This window comes from Dendropsophus ebraccatus, chromosome 14, assembly GCF_027789765.1.
Source record: "Dendropsophus ebraccatus isolate aDenEbr1 chromosome 14, aDenEbr1.pat, whole genome shotgun sequence".
Lineage (NCBI taxonomy): Eukaryota > Metazoa > Chordata > Amphibia > Anura > Hylidae > Dendropsophus > Dendropsophus ebraccatus.
The window spans coordinates 18,547,037-18,562,555 of NC_091467.1; the positions used below are offsets into that span (position 1 = coordinate 18,547,037).

Below are 15,519 nucleotides of genomic sequence, written 5' to 3' on the forward strand. Positions count from 1 at the left end.
TTTACTGATCTTTATATACTCTTTTTATACTCACTTTCCAAAGAGTTTGTCCAGGGAGCAGAAAAAGTCTTATTTGTTGTGCTGTCTGACACTCCACATCCACCCTCTCAACAACCTTCTAAGGGCCCATTCACTCTACGGAAAACAGGCGGAAATTCCAAGCGGAACCCCCACCTGTGGGCTCTGGTCGGAATCCTGCCTGCTATCTGTTTCAAGGGGATGCCTAGCGCGCCTCCCCTCTCCTTGCCTCTCTACCTCAAAGAGTTGACATGGAGGTGCGTGAGGCAGATAGCAGGTGGGATTCCGAGTGGAGTCTGAGGGCGTGGGTTCCACTCCGAATTCCTACCTGTTTTGTGTGTGAACGGACCCTAAGGGTGGTATTACACGGGCCGATGGTGGCCCGATAATACCTGTAAACGAGCAGCGATCTGCTAGATCGTCGTTCTGTTACTGCACCTATTACACGGCCCGATAATCGTTAAACAAGGGCTGCAGGGACATCGTTACCAATGTCCTTGCAGCCCTTGTTTAAACTACATACGTTACCTATCCACGTTCCAGGGCTGCTGCTGCGGTCTTCTTCTCCACGGGTCCCGCACGCTCTAACTTCAAAGTGGCCTGTCAGCTGACAGGCTGCTCAGCCAATCACAGGCCGGGACCGCCGCGGCCTGTGATTGGCCGGGCGGCCTGTCAGCTGACAGGCCACTCTGTGGCTAGAGCGCGCGGGACCCGTGGAGAAGAAGACCGCAGCAGCAGCCCTGGAACGTGGATAGGTAATGTATATCGTCGGTCGCCGGCCGCGCACCACTATTACACGTAGCGGTGCGTGGTCGGCGCCCGACGAAAATAGGTCCAAACCTATATCAACGATCAGCAGATGATCGTTGTCAACGGCTGATCGTTGTATTTATTACATGGAGCGATAATCGGCTGAATCGTTCCGTGTAATAGTACCCTAAGGCATGCAAAGGGTGGGGGTGGAGCATGGACATTGCCAACGATGTCCATGCATCTGTGTCTGTACAATTATTGCACCATATAACAGGCTGTGTAAGCGAGCTCCCTTCTAGCAGATTGGCGCTCACTTACTGCCTGCATTGGATCGTCTAATACAGCCTTAAGAGTTTTTGTGACCACCCCCCGGACAACCTCTTTAGTTTAATTTTGAGGGACAGTAGAGAGATGAATTTGTTTCTGCTTTTACAAAATGAAAATTTGAAAAAACACTTGCTTTCTGTCGCCATATTCTGATACCCATAATGTTTTTTTTTTTTACATTGATGTTTCTATGTAGGGCTATTTTTTTGTGTGGCGAGCTGTAGTTCTAGTTCTAGATGACTTTTATAATCCTCATGTCCTCATGTATTTCAATGTGTTGTGAAGTCATTTTTTTCCTATTCTGTGCCTTCTAAGTGGTTTAATGGCAAGGATCTTAGCTATCTCTGATCCCAGCTGCTGCAGCAGGGTGTTGAGTGTAGTGTATACATAAATATATAGTTGATGCCAGGAAGGGTAGCTGCTAGTTTCTGCTTAGCTATCATTTCAGCTCTATCACCAACCCACAGGGTAGGGGAATAACAAGCTGATTGGGATCAGTTGGAGCTTAAAGGGGTTATCCAGCGCTACAAAAACATGGCGACTTTTCCCTCTCTCTTGTCTCCAGTTCAGGTGCGGTTTGCAATTAAGCTCCATTTACTTCATTGGAACTGAGTTTGAAACCCCACCCAATCTGGAGACAAGAGAGGAGGAAAAAGTGGTCATGTTTTTGTAGCACTGGATAACCCCTTTAACCATGGTCTGTAAATACAGATGATGTTCTATGCAACGGAATTCGGAGCTCCCGGCATCATGATTCATTAGGATGTCGGAAGCTCTGAAACTGTTTTACATCTTCACACTACTGTACTGACACAGTGTGTCAGTACGGTAAGGTTTACATTTAAACAGCTCCCAGCATCATAATTAGTGATGAGCGAACATGTTTGTAAATGTTTGTACGAACATGACGCTATTTGTTTGTGTTCGCCGATCACAAACAATTTGTTCGTTAATCGGAATGGTTATAATGATCCTTTTCAAACATATTTGAACATTCGAAAGTTTATCTCGCGATTTACGCAACTGTCTAAGTTTCCTCCAACCAATTTAAAAAGAGCCAATGACTGTGTGGGGAAGAAAGAGCACATCAGGTAATGTTCACTACTGGCATTACTGTGATTGGCTGTACGATGAGCGTCATTACATACGTTACGTAACGTACATGCTATAAAAATGTGACGCTGAGGCAAATTTTCTCAGTCTTTCCTGATTCTTCTGCCGTTTAGTAGGGAGAGTGACACGAGCAGGGACAGCAGCTGAATTTAGTTAGGCAGCAATATTCACAGTGGTAGTTAGTGTAGGGAGGGAGAGCTGACCAAGTAGGGCTTAGAACGTTGTGAAATTGTCAGTGTAGGGAGGGAGAGCTGACCATGTAGGGCTTAGAACGTTGTGAAATTGTCAGTGTAGGGAGGGTGACAGAATCCAGCATTTTAGCACTAAAAGGCCTTGTTCACAACGCGTAAGTAAAGTATTAATCACGGCCGTTGATGCCACATAGTATACACTCCGGCTGGGATTGCTTGCGGCGCTGCAAAGTCAGTTTTCTGCGGCCGCTATTCATTGAATAGGGGCCGCAGAGAACCTGTCAGTGCACGCAATGGAACGTGCGGCTCTGGCACATGCTACATTGTGTGCAGCAGGGAATTGGGATGCGGGCGCACACGGTTTCACCCGCATCCCAATTCATCAGAAATAAAGATCATACAGCCAGTACTGCAGTTTCGGCCGGGATGATCTTCTCTGACACCGGACATTTTGTGACCCGGCTGGGTCACGGAACGGCCGGTGTCTTATGCCATGTGAACATGGCCTAAGGATTCATTTTTTAACCCTGTAGTGACCAGGTGTCCTCTGTGAAAAAATCGTAAGAACCCAACAGTTCTACTGTACAGTGAACACAAACCGATCACAATCATTTTTTTATGTTCATGTTCAGAATGCGAAACCGAACATCGGTATGTTTGCTCATCTCTAGTCCTAATGAATGATGATGCCGGGAGTTCCGAATTCTGGTTCATATGACATCGTCTGTGCTGGGACTGTAATTACGGAACATGTGAATGCCCTCTAGGTTGGTGCTGAAAAAACTACAGCTCTGAGAACACAACGCATTTTAGGATCTTAGCTGTTAGATAGAGGAGGATTTGTCAGCAAAGTGGAGGATTGTGAATGCAGCTCTGGTCTGAATACTGACCTAATGTCTTATGAATTTTATAATGCAGATCATTACAAATGTTATTTTAATTAATCTTTCAGCCTCGTCCGGAATCTGGTACATCTGATAAAAAGTTAGCCTCAATCCTCGAAGACAATGATGAAGATGATTTTTTCCGCCATTCTCCTGCCACTATGACCCGCAGGAAGCTTATGCTTCCAAACCTTAACAGCCCTGTGCGCCGCGGTTCTCTCAGTAGTCTCCTTGGGGATGAGCTGAGGCAATTTCATGCCTTCCGTCGTAACTGTCGGTCTCCAGCACGGAACGGTCGGGGACAAAGTCCTTCACCTCAGTGTCGCAAAGCAGAGAAAGTGCCTGAGACAGAGAATGTTGGCTCCAAGAAGCCAGCCAAGCTTCTTATTCCATCCCTCAACACATATGGTCCTCCGGATCTCAGCCCTCGGTGAGTCCTGTGCATCCATTGGTTCATGTCTTCCTATTCTTTAAAATTTATTATCAGAACTAAGGTAATTTTATGGATTTGCAAAATGAGAACTGATAACTGCTGAGAACTGATTTTTTGTGCTTCCATGCCTTGTTGTCTACCTAGGGTACTTTTTCAATATTATTTTTTTTTGTATGTAAGTATTAAAGGGGTCCTCCGGAGAAATGTTCTCTTTTTCAAATCAACCAGTGTCAGAAAGTTATACAAATCTGTACATTACTTGTATTTGAAAATCTCCAGTCTTCCAGTACTTTTTAGCTGCTGTATGTCCTGCAGGAAGTGGTGTATTCTTTTCCATAAAAGGGGAACTCCAGCTAAATTCTTTTTTCTTTTTTTTGGTCAAATCAACTGGTCTCAGAAAGTTATACATTCTATTTAAAAATCTTAAAAAAGTCGTCCAGTACATATCAGCTGCTGTTTGTCCTGCAGGAAGTGGTGTATTCTTTCTAGTCTGACACAGTGCTCTCTGCTTCCGTGTCAGGAACTGTCCAGAACAGAAGTTTTCTATAGGGATTTGCTATTGCTCTGGGCAGTTTCTGACAAGGACAGAGGTGGCAACAGAGAGAACTGTGTTAGATTACAAAGAATACACCACTTCCTGTAGGACATACAGCAGCTGATAAATACTGGATAAAAAAAAAAAAAAAAAGAAAAAGGAGAAGTAAATTACAAATCTATATAACTTTCTCACGGATGATGATTTTTTTCTCAGGCGTACCTTTTTATCATTAACAAGGCTATGAACACCTTTGAAAAAAGTTTTTGACTTTGTACCTATTATCATGGAAAAAAACTTTTATCAATTTTTTTTTCCAGTTTAATATACTTTATTTTATTATCCTAGACATATTTTTTAAAAACAACCCTTAAAAACATATAATAGATATACAATGTGGGGTCCCACCACTACTTTTATACTTTTATACTTTTATCAATTTAGCTTATTTTTTTATCTACAGCTTCTGCAGCTTACTGTATTTTCTCTCTCAATACTTGTACACAGCCAATATGATTCTCGCCTGCAGACTTCCATGTATCTGCTTTCCTTCATCTCTTCAGCCTGAGTCCTTATCTTCCTCTGTCTAATTGAGTTGGTCTTTAACCTCCTTTCCGTCATTGCTATCACTAACATTGAGAGAGCAGACAGTCTAGCTGATGGAACCTTACTATCCTTATACTATCATTTTTAGTGTCAGCTAAATGGTAGAAATTTTTTTAATATTCCTATTAAAAATAGGAAGGGGGGGACCTGGGGAAATTCTTTCTGAATGCAGATAATGGCATATTTGCCTAATAAACCCAATTACAAAGTTTTTTTTTTAATTGCCTGGACTATTGATTTCTGCAAAAAAAACGACAGTGACACTTTAAAGGAAAAGTCCGTCCAAAATGAAAAATCCACTGCATGCAAGGTGGTGTAGGAACATAATAAAGAATCTGTACTTACCCGTCCTGTGCCCCTTGCAGCGCTGTCTCACAGGCTTACTGCCACTGTTCAGTAATGCCCACTCAGCCAGCCAGTGACTGGGACAGGACACCGCTGAAGTCACTGACTGGCTGATCGGGCCTTTCCCATCAGGTAATGACACCAGAACCCAGAAGAAAATGGTGCCCAACGGTGGTCAGTGTTCCCGCACCTCCCTGCCTGCAGCAGATTTTTCATTTTGGCTAGAGTTCCTCTTTAAGCTTTCTACACCAATAATGTGGAGGTGGAGGGGGATGAACTTTTGGGACCGCCAAAAGTGCCACAGTCCCTTTAATGTTCATCCAGACAAAGCAGTGCAAGAATACATAAGGCTGTACCTGGTAGTTGAGCCTCTTCATTCCACTGATGGGTAGTGGTACCAAGGTTCCCCACCACTCGTGCATTGATGGCCAACCCTAAGGATAGGCCTTCAATGTGTGATCAGTGGAGACCTGAGCCCTGGATCCACTGCCTATCATGAGAAAGAACAATGCATCACAGCCTCTTAAAGCGACTCTGTACCCACAATCTGCCCCCCCCCCCCCCCCCCCCCCAAACCACTTGTACCTCCGGGTAGCTGCTTTTAATCCAAGATCTGTCCTGGGGTCCATTCGGCAGGTGATGCAGTTATTGTCCTAAAAAAATACTTTTAAACTTGAAGCCCGTGCCAAACAGGAGTATCTGTGCCCTAACTTTGCACCACCCCTCCGTCTCTCCTCCCCACCCTCTTAAGCATTAGGAATTCCACTGAAACATTTTCTCCATGCTGAACATTGCAAAGGTCCTTAATGATACAGCCCTTGTGCCTGGCTGCCACAGGTGAGGAATAGGAGGCAGAGGGTGGAGAGGGTGGGGAGGAGGGACAGAGAGGTTGTGCAAAGTTAGGGCACAGATACTCCCGTTTGGCACAGGGCTTTAAGTTTAAAAGTATTTTTTTAGGACAATAACTGCATCACCTGGCGAACTGACCGAAAGACAGATCTTCGATTAAAAGCAGCTATCCGAAGGTACAAGTGGTTTGGGGGGGACAGATTGTGGGTACAGAGTCACTTTAAGGCTATGTTCACACTACGTATGAGTCCGGATTGCGAACATGCGGGCGGACCGCGAACATACGCCCGTAGTACAGTTATGCTTCCCTATCTTGTTTCGAAGCAATCTAAAACAGGTCATTTACTTGGAAATCTTCGCCCAGCCCAATAAAACTCACAGAACCTTTTGGATCTAAAAATCAAGTTCAATTTGGCTGAAATAAGTACTCTGTACGGGAGCGCATGGAAATCCACGGCCGTGAGCTGGAACATTTCCGTCCGCAAACAATGATCTTGTTAATTTTTCACGGCGCCGTATACGATCCGGCCGTAAGCTCATACGTAGTGTGCATTGTGCGGCCGTATATCGTATACTTTCAAGCAAACGCATCAACCTCAAAACTACGTCCTTATATTCGCGGTCCGCACTATGGCCGAACTCATACGTAGTGTGAACATAGCCTAAAGCTGTATTACACAGCCCTCTATTACACGCACAGACAGCGAGTAGGAAGCAGCAGGAGGGGCCACCTGAATGATCCTTAGATTGTTTGGGCAACCCTTTGCTGCAGCAGACTGTTGCTGCTTGCATTACGGCTGATCGTGGCCTTTTAACATGCGCTATTACGCTAAATGATTATTGTCCTGAACGGTTGGTAATTGGCCAAGTAAGGCCGATAATCGTTTAGTGTAATAGGGCCTATAATGTCATCCAGATACTGTGATGTCTCCATACCTGAAGTAGTGCCTGGTCCTGTAGCCTGGCCCATTTTACGTGAACGCAGCTTAAAGGGGTTATCCAGTGCTACAAAAACACGGCCACTTTCTTTCAGAGATAACACGACTCTTGTCTCCAGTTCAGGTGCGGTTTGCAATTAAGCTCCATTCACTTCAATGGAACTGAGCAGCAAAACCCCGCCCAAGCTGGAGACAAGAGTGGGGCTGTCTGTGAAAGAAAGTGGCCATGTTTTTGTAGTGCTGGACAACTCCTTTAACTGCAGAACCAAGCGCGGTGGCATGTATGGATGTGCCACTGGACTCGGATAAACCATGAAGTGGTTGTTGCACCCATTCTTTCTGTGGTTTGGTTGGGGTTCTGATTTTACATGGTGAGCTTGAAATTAGTGATTGCCTTTTAAAGAGCCTGACGCTGCTTTTATCACACTATTACGTTCTTTTTAGAGTGGTAGATGGGATTGAGGACAGTGGAGATGTTTCGGAGAACCAGACTTTTCAATTCAACATGGACAACTCCAGGTCGAGATCTCCTATCAGACAGTCTCCAGTTGCAGGTAAAGAAGTAATTCATTGGTGGGGTATACAGATTATATATATTTAGTAGAATAACCATCTATCTGTCTAGTCTGCATGCTGCTCTAGCTCCCATTTGAATGTATGTCCTTACTTGCCCATCCATGTGAGATTAGAGCAAACACAGATGCTTCATTTGTCATCCTAGGACCCTGAAGTCAGGATTCCTCTATTATGCTGGCATACTTATTAATATTCATAGCAATCTTCATTGACTGTCAAGGCTTAGCCGTGACACGTATTGCTTTACTCAGACGCGTGCTGTGATGGGCGCCTATGTTCCACAGTGCTGTAATGTCAAAGTCATAAAGCTTATAATAGCTCCAGGGTTATTTGTACCACTAGTTCAGTTATAAAATATATATGTAAGTAATATTGAGATGAGATCTATTAATCTTTACAAGATGGGAATGTATTAGTCTGGTGCTGGTTCCAGATTTTGTTGTTATGAGGCTATTTTACGTATTTCTTAAAGTTTTTTTGTTGTTTTTTTTATTTCAATTTTTACCGCTTTTAGAAACGTACACAGGTTTGTAAAGTACTTCTATTTAAAATCCTCAAGTCTTTCAGTACTTATCAGCTGCTTTATGCTCTGCAGAAAGTGGTGCATTCTTTCCAGTCTGAGGCTATATTCACATTTTATAAGACACCGTCCGTTCCGTGACCCAGTCGGGTCACGGAACGGTCGGTGTCTGGGAAGATCATTCCAGCCAGTACTGCCACCCCTGAATTCTGATGCAGGCGCATCCGTGCGTGCCCAAATGAGAATTCCCCGCTGCTTACAATGGAGCGTGTGGCCGGAGCACTTCCTGCAGGACATACAGCAGCGGGTAAGTACTGGACGACTTTTAAAGATTTTTAAATAGAAGTAAATTACAAATCTTTATAACTTTCTGAGGCCAGTTGATTTGAAAAAAAATTAAAATTTAGCTGGAGTTTCCCTTTTAGGCTATGTTCACACTACGGATGAGACCGGCCGTTCTGTGACTCCGGCAGGGTCACGGAATGGCCGGTCTCAGCCCACATCATCACGGCCGGATGATCTTTCCTCCGTGGAGCTCTGATGCAGGCGCATCAGCACGCGTCCGCATCAGAGCTTCCCATAGCCCACAGTGAAGCAAGCGGCCGGAGCCACTTGCTTCACTGTGTGAACTGCCAGGTCCTTCTGCGGACGGAATTCATTGAATTCCGTCCGCAAATAATGGACCTGTCAGTTGTTTGCAGCGCCGCATGGGAACCGGCTGGAGCGTATACGATGTGTGTATGCTCCGGCCGGGATCCCATAGCAAACAATGCTATGTTCCACCCCGCAAATCTACGGCTGTAGTTCTGCGGCGAGAACTACGGCCGTAGATTTACGTAGTGTGAACATAGCCTCAAAGTGACTGTACCACCAGGCCCAGGCTGAAGCACTGGAGGCGGGCCGACCCACCCTTAGTGAGAGGAAACCCTAGTCCCTCTATGATAGGGTTCCATTGATTCTAATGGAGTCTCGTCATGGAGGGGCTGGAGTTTCTTCCTAAGGGTGGGTCGGCCCGCCTCCAGTGCTTCAGCCTGGGCCTGGTGGTACAGTCACTTTAAGTTGTGCAAACGGTGTAGCCCTTTAAGAGCCAGAACAGTACTAAAGCAGAACATTCACTTAAAGGGAATCTGTCACCTGAGATGACGGTGCTGAGCCCCCCGAGCCCCGGATACTTACCCTTTCCTGCAAGTCCCGCTCCTAGACCCGATCCCGGGACGGAGACATCGCTGTCGGAAGCCGCGTGTGCGCTCAGCAGGTATAAGTCCAATGCCCATAGAGAATGACTGCTCCAGTCATTCTCTATGAGCATCAGACTCATCTCAGGTAATTACCATACAGCGCTCACCTTCGTGCGGCGATATCTCCCTCCCGGGACCAGTTCCAGGAGCGGGTATTCCAGGAAAGGGTAAGTATCCGGGGCTCCACTGGGGGGTCGGGCGTTCTTGGCGCCGTCATCCCAGGTGACAGGTCCTCTTTAAAGTTTGAACAGAATGGCACCAGCACAGGAAAGCCAGTGCTGCGGTCATTTCTTTGAACCACGGCCCGTTTCCCGCGCACAGCGCTGGTCTATTGCCGAGCACCAGCCCGGGCTGAAGCACTGGAGGCCGGCTGGCGAGAGGTTATCTTTCCTAAACTCTTCTGCCATCCAGTTCTCAAAGAATTCTGTAGTATTCATGCCCTCTGCCTTCTCCAGAATCCCTGTAAGTCTCATGTTATTTCTACTCAAGCAGTTTTCCAGGTCATCAGCCTTTAATAGAAGGCCACCCCACCCCATAAATATGCACATTGGGCGAGATTTATCAAACATGGTGTAAAGTGAAACTGGCTCAGTTGCCCCTAGCAACCAATCAGATTCCACCTGATCCAGTTTCACTTTACACCATGTTTGATAAATCTCCCCCATTGAAACTTTTCCTCCAACAATTTCCTTCAAGAGACACAAACTAATTTCAAGACCCTTTATGTTGTGACTGGCTACAGCTTTTATTAGCAACAAGTGCCTCTCCAGCTATTTTGAGACTATAATTCCCAGCATGCCCCGGCACCCAAATGGGGGGCAGTGGTGCCCTCCCCACATTTCAACAGACTGCAATTTCCTTACCTTCCTGTAGTCTTCTGTAAATGTCGCTAAATTATCTCAGCCTCCAAATGATCGGTCTAGTGTGAAACAGTGAATAGAAGACAGAAAGGAGGAGGGAGATGCAGCTGCAGTGTCTATTACTCAGCGTGTCTGTGAGACAGCAATTTTGTGAGAGTGGAGGCAGAGCAGCAAGTGGAAACATCTGCTTGGCTCAGTGCACATAGCTATTACATACCAGGAAGACCACCATACCAGAAAAAGAACCAAACTACATAGGCTAGACACAACTGTGTGCCGCTGTATAATGAATAAGGCTGGGTTCACACTACGTTTTTGCAATCCATTTTTTTGTGTGCATTCGTTTTGATCCGTTTTTCCATTGACTTCCATTGTAACAAAAAAAAAAAAAAAACAGATCAAAACGGTTCCGTTTTTTTTTTTTTTTAACTGAAACAAAAGTAGGGTCAGCTAAGTTTTTGTGTACGTTAAAAAAACTGATCCGTTTTTTTTTTATGGAAGTCAATGGAAAAACGGATGCACACAAATGCATCAGTTTATAAAAAAAAAAAAACGGATGAAAAAATCATAGTGTGAACCCAGCCTAAGGGTATGTTCACATAGGCACAAGAGGTGGAGCGTTCATATAAATCAGTCACCAGTTGGAGAACTGATTTGAAAACCAGTGTAGTGTCTTAGTGTAGTTTTTACCTTGGAGGAGTCAGCGCTAATAAACTAGACGGTGATGAACCTTTCTTGCTCCCTCTTCTAAGTTCATCATTCATCATTCATCTCGAGACTAGCAGCTCAATTAGGCTTTCATGCTACCTATTCACGTTAATGGTAAGGGGGTGAAGAGGGAGAAGTAGGGCAGTGGCTGGACAGAGACATATAATGAGCTACCCTAGAGCCTAGAGTGCAGGACTACTCTATAATATCCTCCAGGCTGCTGCTTTTTAGGGTGAAGTATATCCATATGGAGGAGGAATATCACCTCTCTTGTATGTGCAGTGTATAGGAGACATCGTAGAGACTAGGTTCCACCCGCTAACATTAGGGACAGCTGAAAACTGGAGAAGGAGCCTGCAGAGGAGAAAACTGATTCAGAGAAGCTGCTGAATTGGAACTGATACACAGCGTAACGTGGCAGATGCCCTGCGCCGTGTATCAGGGGTATAACTAGGCCCTATAGCAAACTTCTGATTCCTTCCCCCCAACTGACCACAAACCCTTCGAGAGTAGTTATAACCTTTAACTTTTAACTGCAAGTGCTTGACAGTAGCACTTGCTGTTAAAGGGACATTTGCAGCTGCAAATGATGACGACTCAGGGGGCCCAGTGTATTGCTGTTGGCCCTGTAGCAGTGGCTATTTTTGCCATGGTGGTAGTTACGCCTATGCCATCTACTGTGTAGTGGTGGTGTGGGTTACTGTGGCTCAGTTTGAAAGGATCTTTGCTGGGCCCACTTCCAATCATTAAGATGGGTGTGGTGGTCCTACCTGTGCTCTGCTGCTCCACTCCCACCTGAATACAGGAGCACAGCTTCACTGTCACACTCGCCCTCGCTGCGATTATGCATTGAGAATGAGTCGAAGGCTTGCTATCCCCATTCTGATGATGGGGGGTGGTCCCATCTTTGGGCTGCCCATTGATCATACACTTATCACTTATCTGGTGTATAGGTGATAAATCTTCAGAAAAGCCCAGCTGTAATCCCTCTGCAGTAATGTACAGATCGCCTGGGCCTGACAAATCCCTTAAAATTGGAAACAAGAACGTGGAAACAAATTTTCTTATTGAATCAAACCCTTTAATTTCCTAGCAATAGTATTAATAATACAATAAAAAAACTGAATGTATAAAGCAGAGGAAAGAGTTTTCCTATCATTTGTAAGTTCTAACCTTTTCCTGCTCGCTCTCATATTCTCTGTGAGTCAATGGTGCGTGTTAATAATGTCCTTCCATCTCTCCCGCCTCTCACATTTATCTATGATCATTGCGAGCAGAGACCATTAGGAATCCCCCCATGTCTCGGCTAATTAAAGGAAATGGATGTTCTTGTATTCTACGAGTGACAGTCTACTAAAAGGAAATGCCGCCACTGCATGAATATCCACAAATGCTGCCTCATCTGTATTCACAACCACTGCTTGGTCTACGCCGATCAGCCATAACATTGAATCACCTGCTTAGTATTAGTGTAGGTCTCCCTCCTGCCACCAAAACATGATGCATCAAGGCATGGACTGTATGTTTTTTTTTTTTTAGTAGTGGTATAAATGCAGTCATATATGTAATATGGTATATAGGGTTAGATTTAGATAATCCTCAAATATACATTCCTGTAATTTTGTGCCTACAATTGGTAAGCTGCCTTATGAATGTCACTTATCTTCTCTTGTCCCTCTGTCTCAGGAATAAGCTTAGTTAACCCAATCTTAGCTGCCGAAGCAGAAGAAATTAAGCAGAATATATGCAGATTAAATCAAGAGGTAAGAAAGCCAAAGTCATTGATTAAAGGGGACCTGTGGCCTCTATTGACGTGTCTCTTTTAGTACAGCCTTGTATTCCCCATGAAATAATTCTGGATCATCTTCTCTTATAGCTCTGTGATGTGCCGTTCCTGTTATCCTTACTAGAAATGTGTGACTAAATAGACAATTGGGTGTCACAAGTTGGGGGGGCGTGTCCCTACACAGTCTAGCACTGTCAGCTTTGATTGGATAGTGCTAGACAGTGCAGGGACACACCCACAGCTGGTAACACCCAGTTAACTATTTAGTCAATTATTTTTAGAGGGAATAATAGAAGAACAGCATATCACAGAGGTATAAGAGAAGATGATCCAGAATTGTTATTTTATAGGGAACACAAGTGTTTACTAAAACAGACAGGTAAGGAGAGACCACAGATCCCCTTTAATTAACAACTACTAATCTAATATTAATTTTTATTAGCCTTAATAGAAGACACAATAAACTCAAGTCATACTAGTGGTCTGGCTAGCATGATAAACAATGATCCGTATTCCAACATAATGAAGGGGTGGGACTGCGGTGGGCTCGTTCTTGGGATTTGTGTGGGTCATGGTTTCCCTGTCACTCTGCCATGGCTAGGTTTAAAGGAGAAGTCTGGGTTGTCCTTTTTTTTTTCAAAAGAGCCAGGGAAGAGGTGGCTGAACATAACTCCAGCGTTGGGGTCCGCTGTCCTCCGCTCCAGTTCCCAGTCCCCTGGACGCTTCCTTGTCTGACCGGGATGTGGGTCATGACGTGCGAGGCCCCCTGAGCCAGTAAGCGGCCATAGCGGGGTCCCATCTCAGCTGCTGACTGGCTAAGCTGGCCTGACACTTCAACTGGGTCCCAGCTCGGGAGCTGGGGAAGTAGGTGCATTTTGTTATGTTCAGCCACCTCCTCTTCAGCTCTTTTGAAAAAAAAAGGCAGACCTCAAACTTCTCCTTTAAGGAAACCAGTTATCATTTTCAACCACAAGTCATCAGAGTGGTCCCCGGTATCTTACTGGCCTCAACTGACAAATCTTTTTCTATACCCAAACAGGGAGAAATGCGAGAAGTTTCGGAGGACCATCCCTATGACTTAAGTTTAGGCAGCATAATAGTACTGACAGGTTCCCTTTAAATTTTACCTGTTACCATGTGGGCTTTTAATCTTCTGCTGATGGTAGTTTGGTTGCTATAGAAACATCTTAAAGGAGAAGTCCGGCAAAATTTTTTATTAAAGTGTTGTATTGCCCCCCAAAAGTTATACAAATCACCAATATACACTTATTACGGGAAATGCACATAAAGTGCTTTTTTCCCCTGCACTTACTACTGCATCAAGGCTTCACTTCCTGGATAACATGGTGATGTCACTTCCTGGATAACATGGTGATGTCACGACCCGACTCCCAGAGCTGTGCGGGCTGTGGCTGCTAGAGAGGATGATGGCAGGGGGACACATAGGGACACAGAGCACTGGAGGGATGAGCATCCCCCTGCCATCATCTTCTCCAGCAGCCATAGCCCGCACAGCTCTGGGAGTCGGGTCGTGACATCACCATGTTATCCAGGAAGTGACATCACCATGTTATCCAGGAACTGACATTACCATGTTATCCAGGAAGTGACATCACCATGTTATCCAGGAAGTGACATCACCATGGTATCCAGGAAGTTAAGCCTTGATGCAGTAGTAAGTGCAGGGAAAAGAGCAATTTATGTGCATTTCCTGTAATAAGTGTATATTGGTAATTTGGGGGGGTAATACAATACATAAATAAAAATTTTCGCCGGACTTCTCCTTTAAGCCTAGGCAAGTTCTGTGCCAGAGCCCTATTGAGAAGAAAACACTTTAAATGTATGAGTTCTCTATGTGACCCATTGATTTGGAACACTTTTGAATAGAATGCAGAAAGATATAAACTGCTTTTCTCTATTGCAGATTAACAGTCTCAACCAGGAAGTCTCCCAGCTCAGCAAGGAGTTACAACATATGATGCGCCTCTTGCAAGCTCTCTTGGCTGCTCAACAGTACAATCCACCTTTGGCCTGTCCGTACACAGTCCAAGTGGTCTCAACCCCTTCGGCAAACCACCTAGGTTGTAATGAGCAGCAACCTAGGTCCAGTTACCCAATACCACACCCCTTGCATCTTGTACAAGAATCACCAATGTCCAGGACGATGGGACATGCACCATTATCGTCAGATGTTCCTTATAATCAAATGCATTTCACAAGGGTCTCTCCAGACTCATGTCCGAGGCCTGCAGAGTCAGAATCTTTCCATCCTGTGAGAGACTGCTGTTATATCCCTTCTAACACTATGTGTTCTCCGGGAACTCCGCTCTCCCATATAGAGATGGAAAGAGTGAGGTTGCTACAGCAGACTGAAGAAGCTACGTCAAGCCCCACCAGTTATGGCTCACCAGTCTCCGGACCTCCACTGGTGGGCCGAACAGCTCATACTATGACCTCTATGAGTTCTGTTCAATCTTTTACCACTTGTACGGCCCAAAACAACCCACCTCACACTTGAAAACAAAGACAAAAAGAGAACTACATTGGGGGTCCACCGGAATCTAAACATGCTGCTTTTTACGGCTTTGCAAAGTAAAGGGACAAGTTTATTAAAATATTTTACTTAAGCACAAGAAGCCAAACACTTATATTATTGTATTTAGGCGCATGCCACATTGCTTGCCAGGACTACGCATTTTGCTTGGTAGATGGTTTACATGCACAAGAAATTTTGTGCGAGCAAAGAGGCCTTTGAGATGGTGTTTATGTGGAAGGTCAATGGATGACTTATGTTCAATGCAAGATGTTAGCACCCTTCTACACAAACCCTACCGGATGT

General features: G+C 44.9%; 1 protein-coding gene across 1 annotated transcript in view; it reads left to right on the forward strand.

Moving 5' to 3' along the window:
- The window catches only part of KCNH4 (potassium voltage-gated channel subfamily H member 4), a 122,658-nt gene extending 107,450 nt beyond the window's left edge, over positions 1-15,208 (forward strand). The window contains exons 13-16 of the mRNA XM_069952078.1: positions 3,355-3,716; positions 7,437-7,546; positions 12,581-12,657; positions 14,605-15,208. Coding sequence (XP_069808179.1) covers positions 3,355-3,716; positions 7,437-7,546; positions 12,581-12,657; positions 14,605-15,198 — 1,143 coding nt within the window. The 3' untranslated portion in view covers positions 15,199-15,208. The remainder of the gene's footprint in view (positions 1-3,354; positions 3,717-7,436; positions 7,547-12,580; positions 12,658-14,604) is intronic.
- The last annotated feature ends 311 nt before the right edge of the window (positions 15,209-15,519 follow it).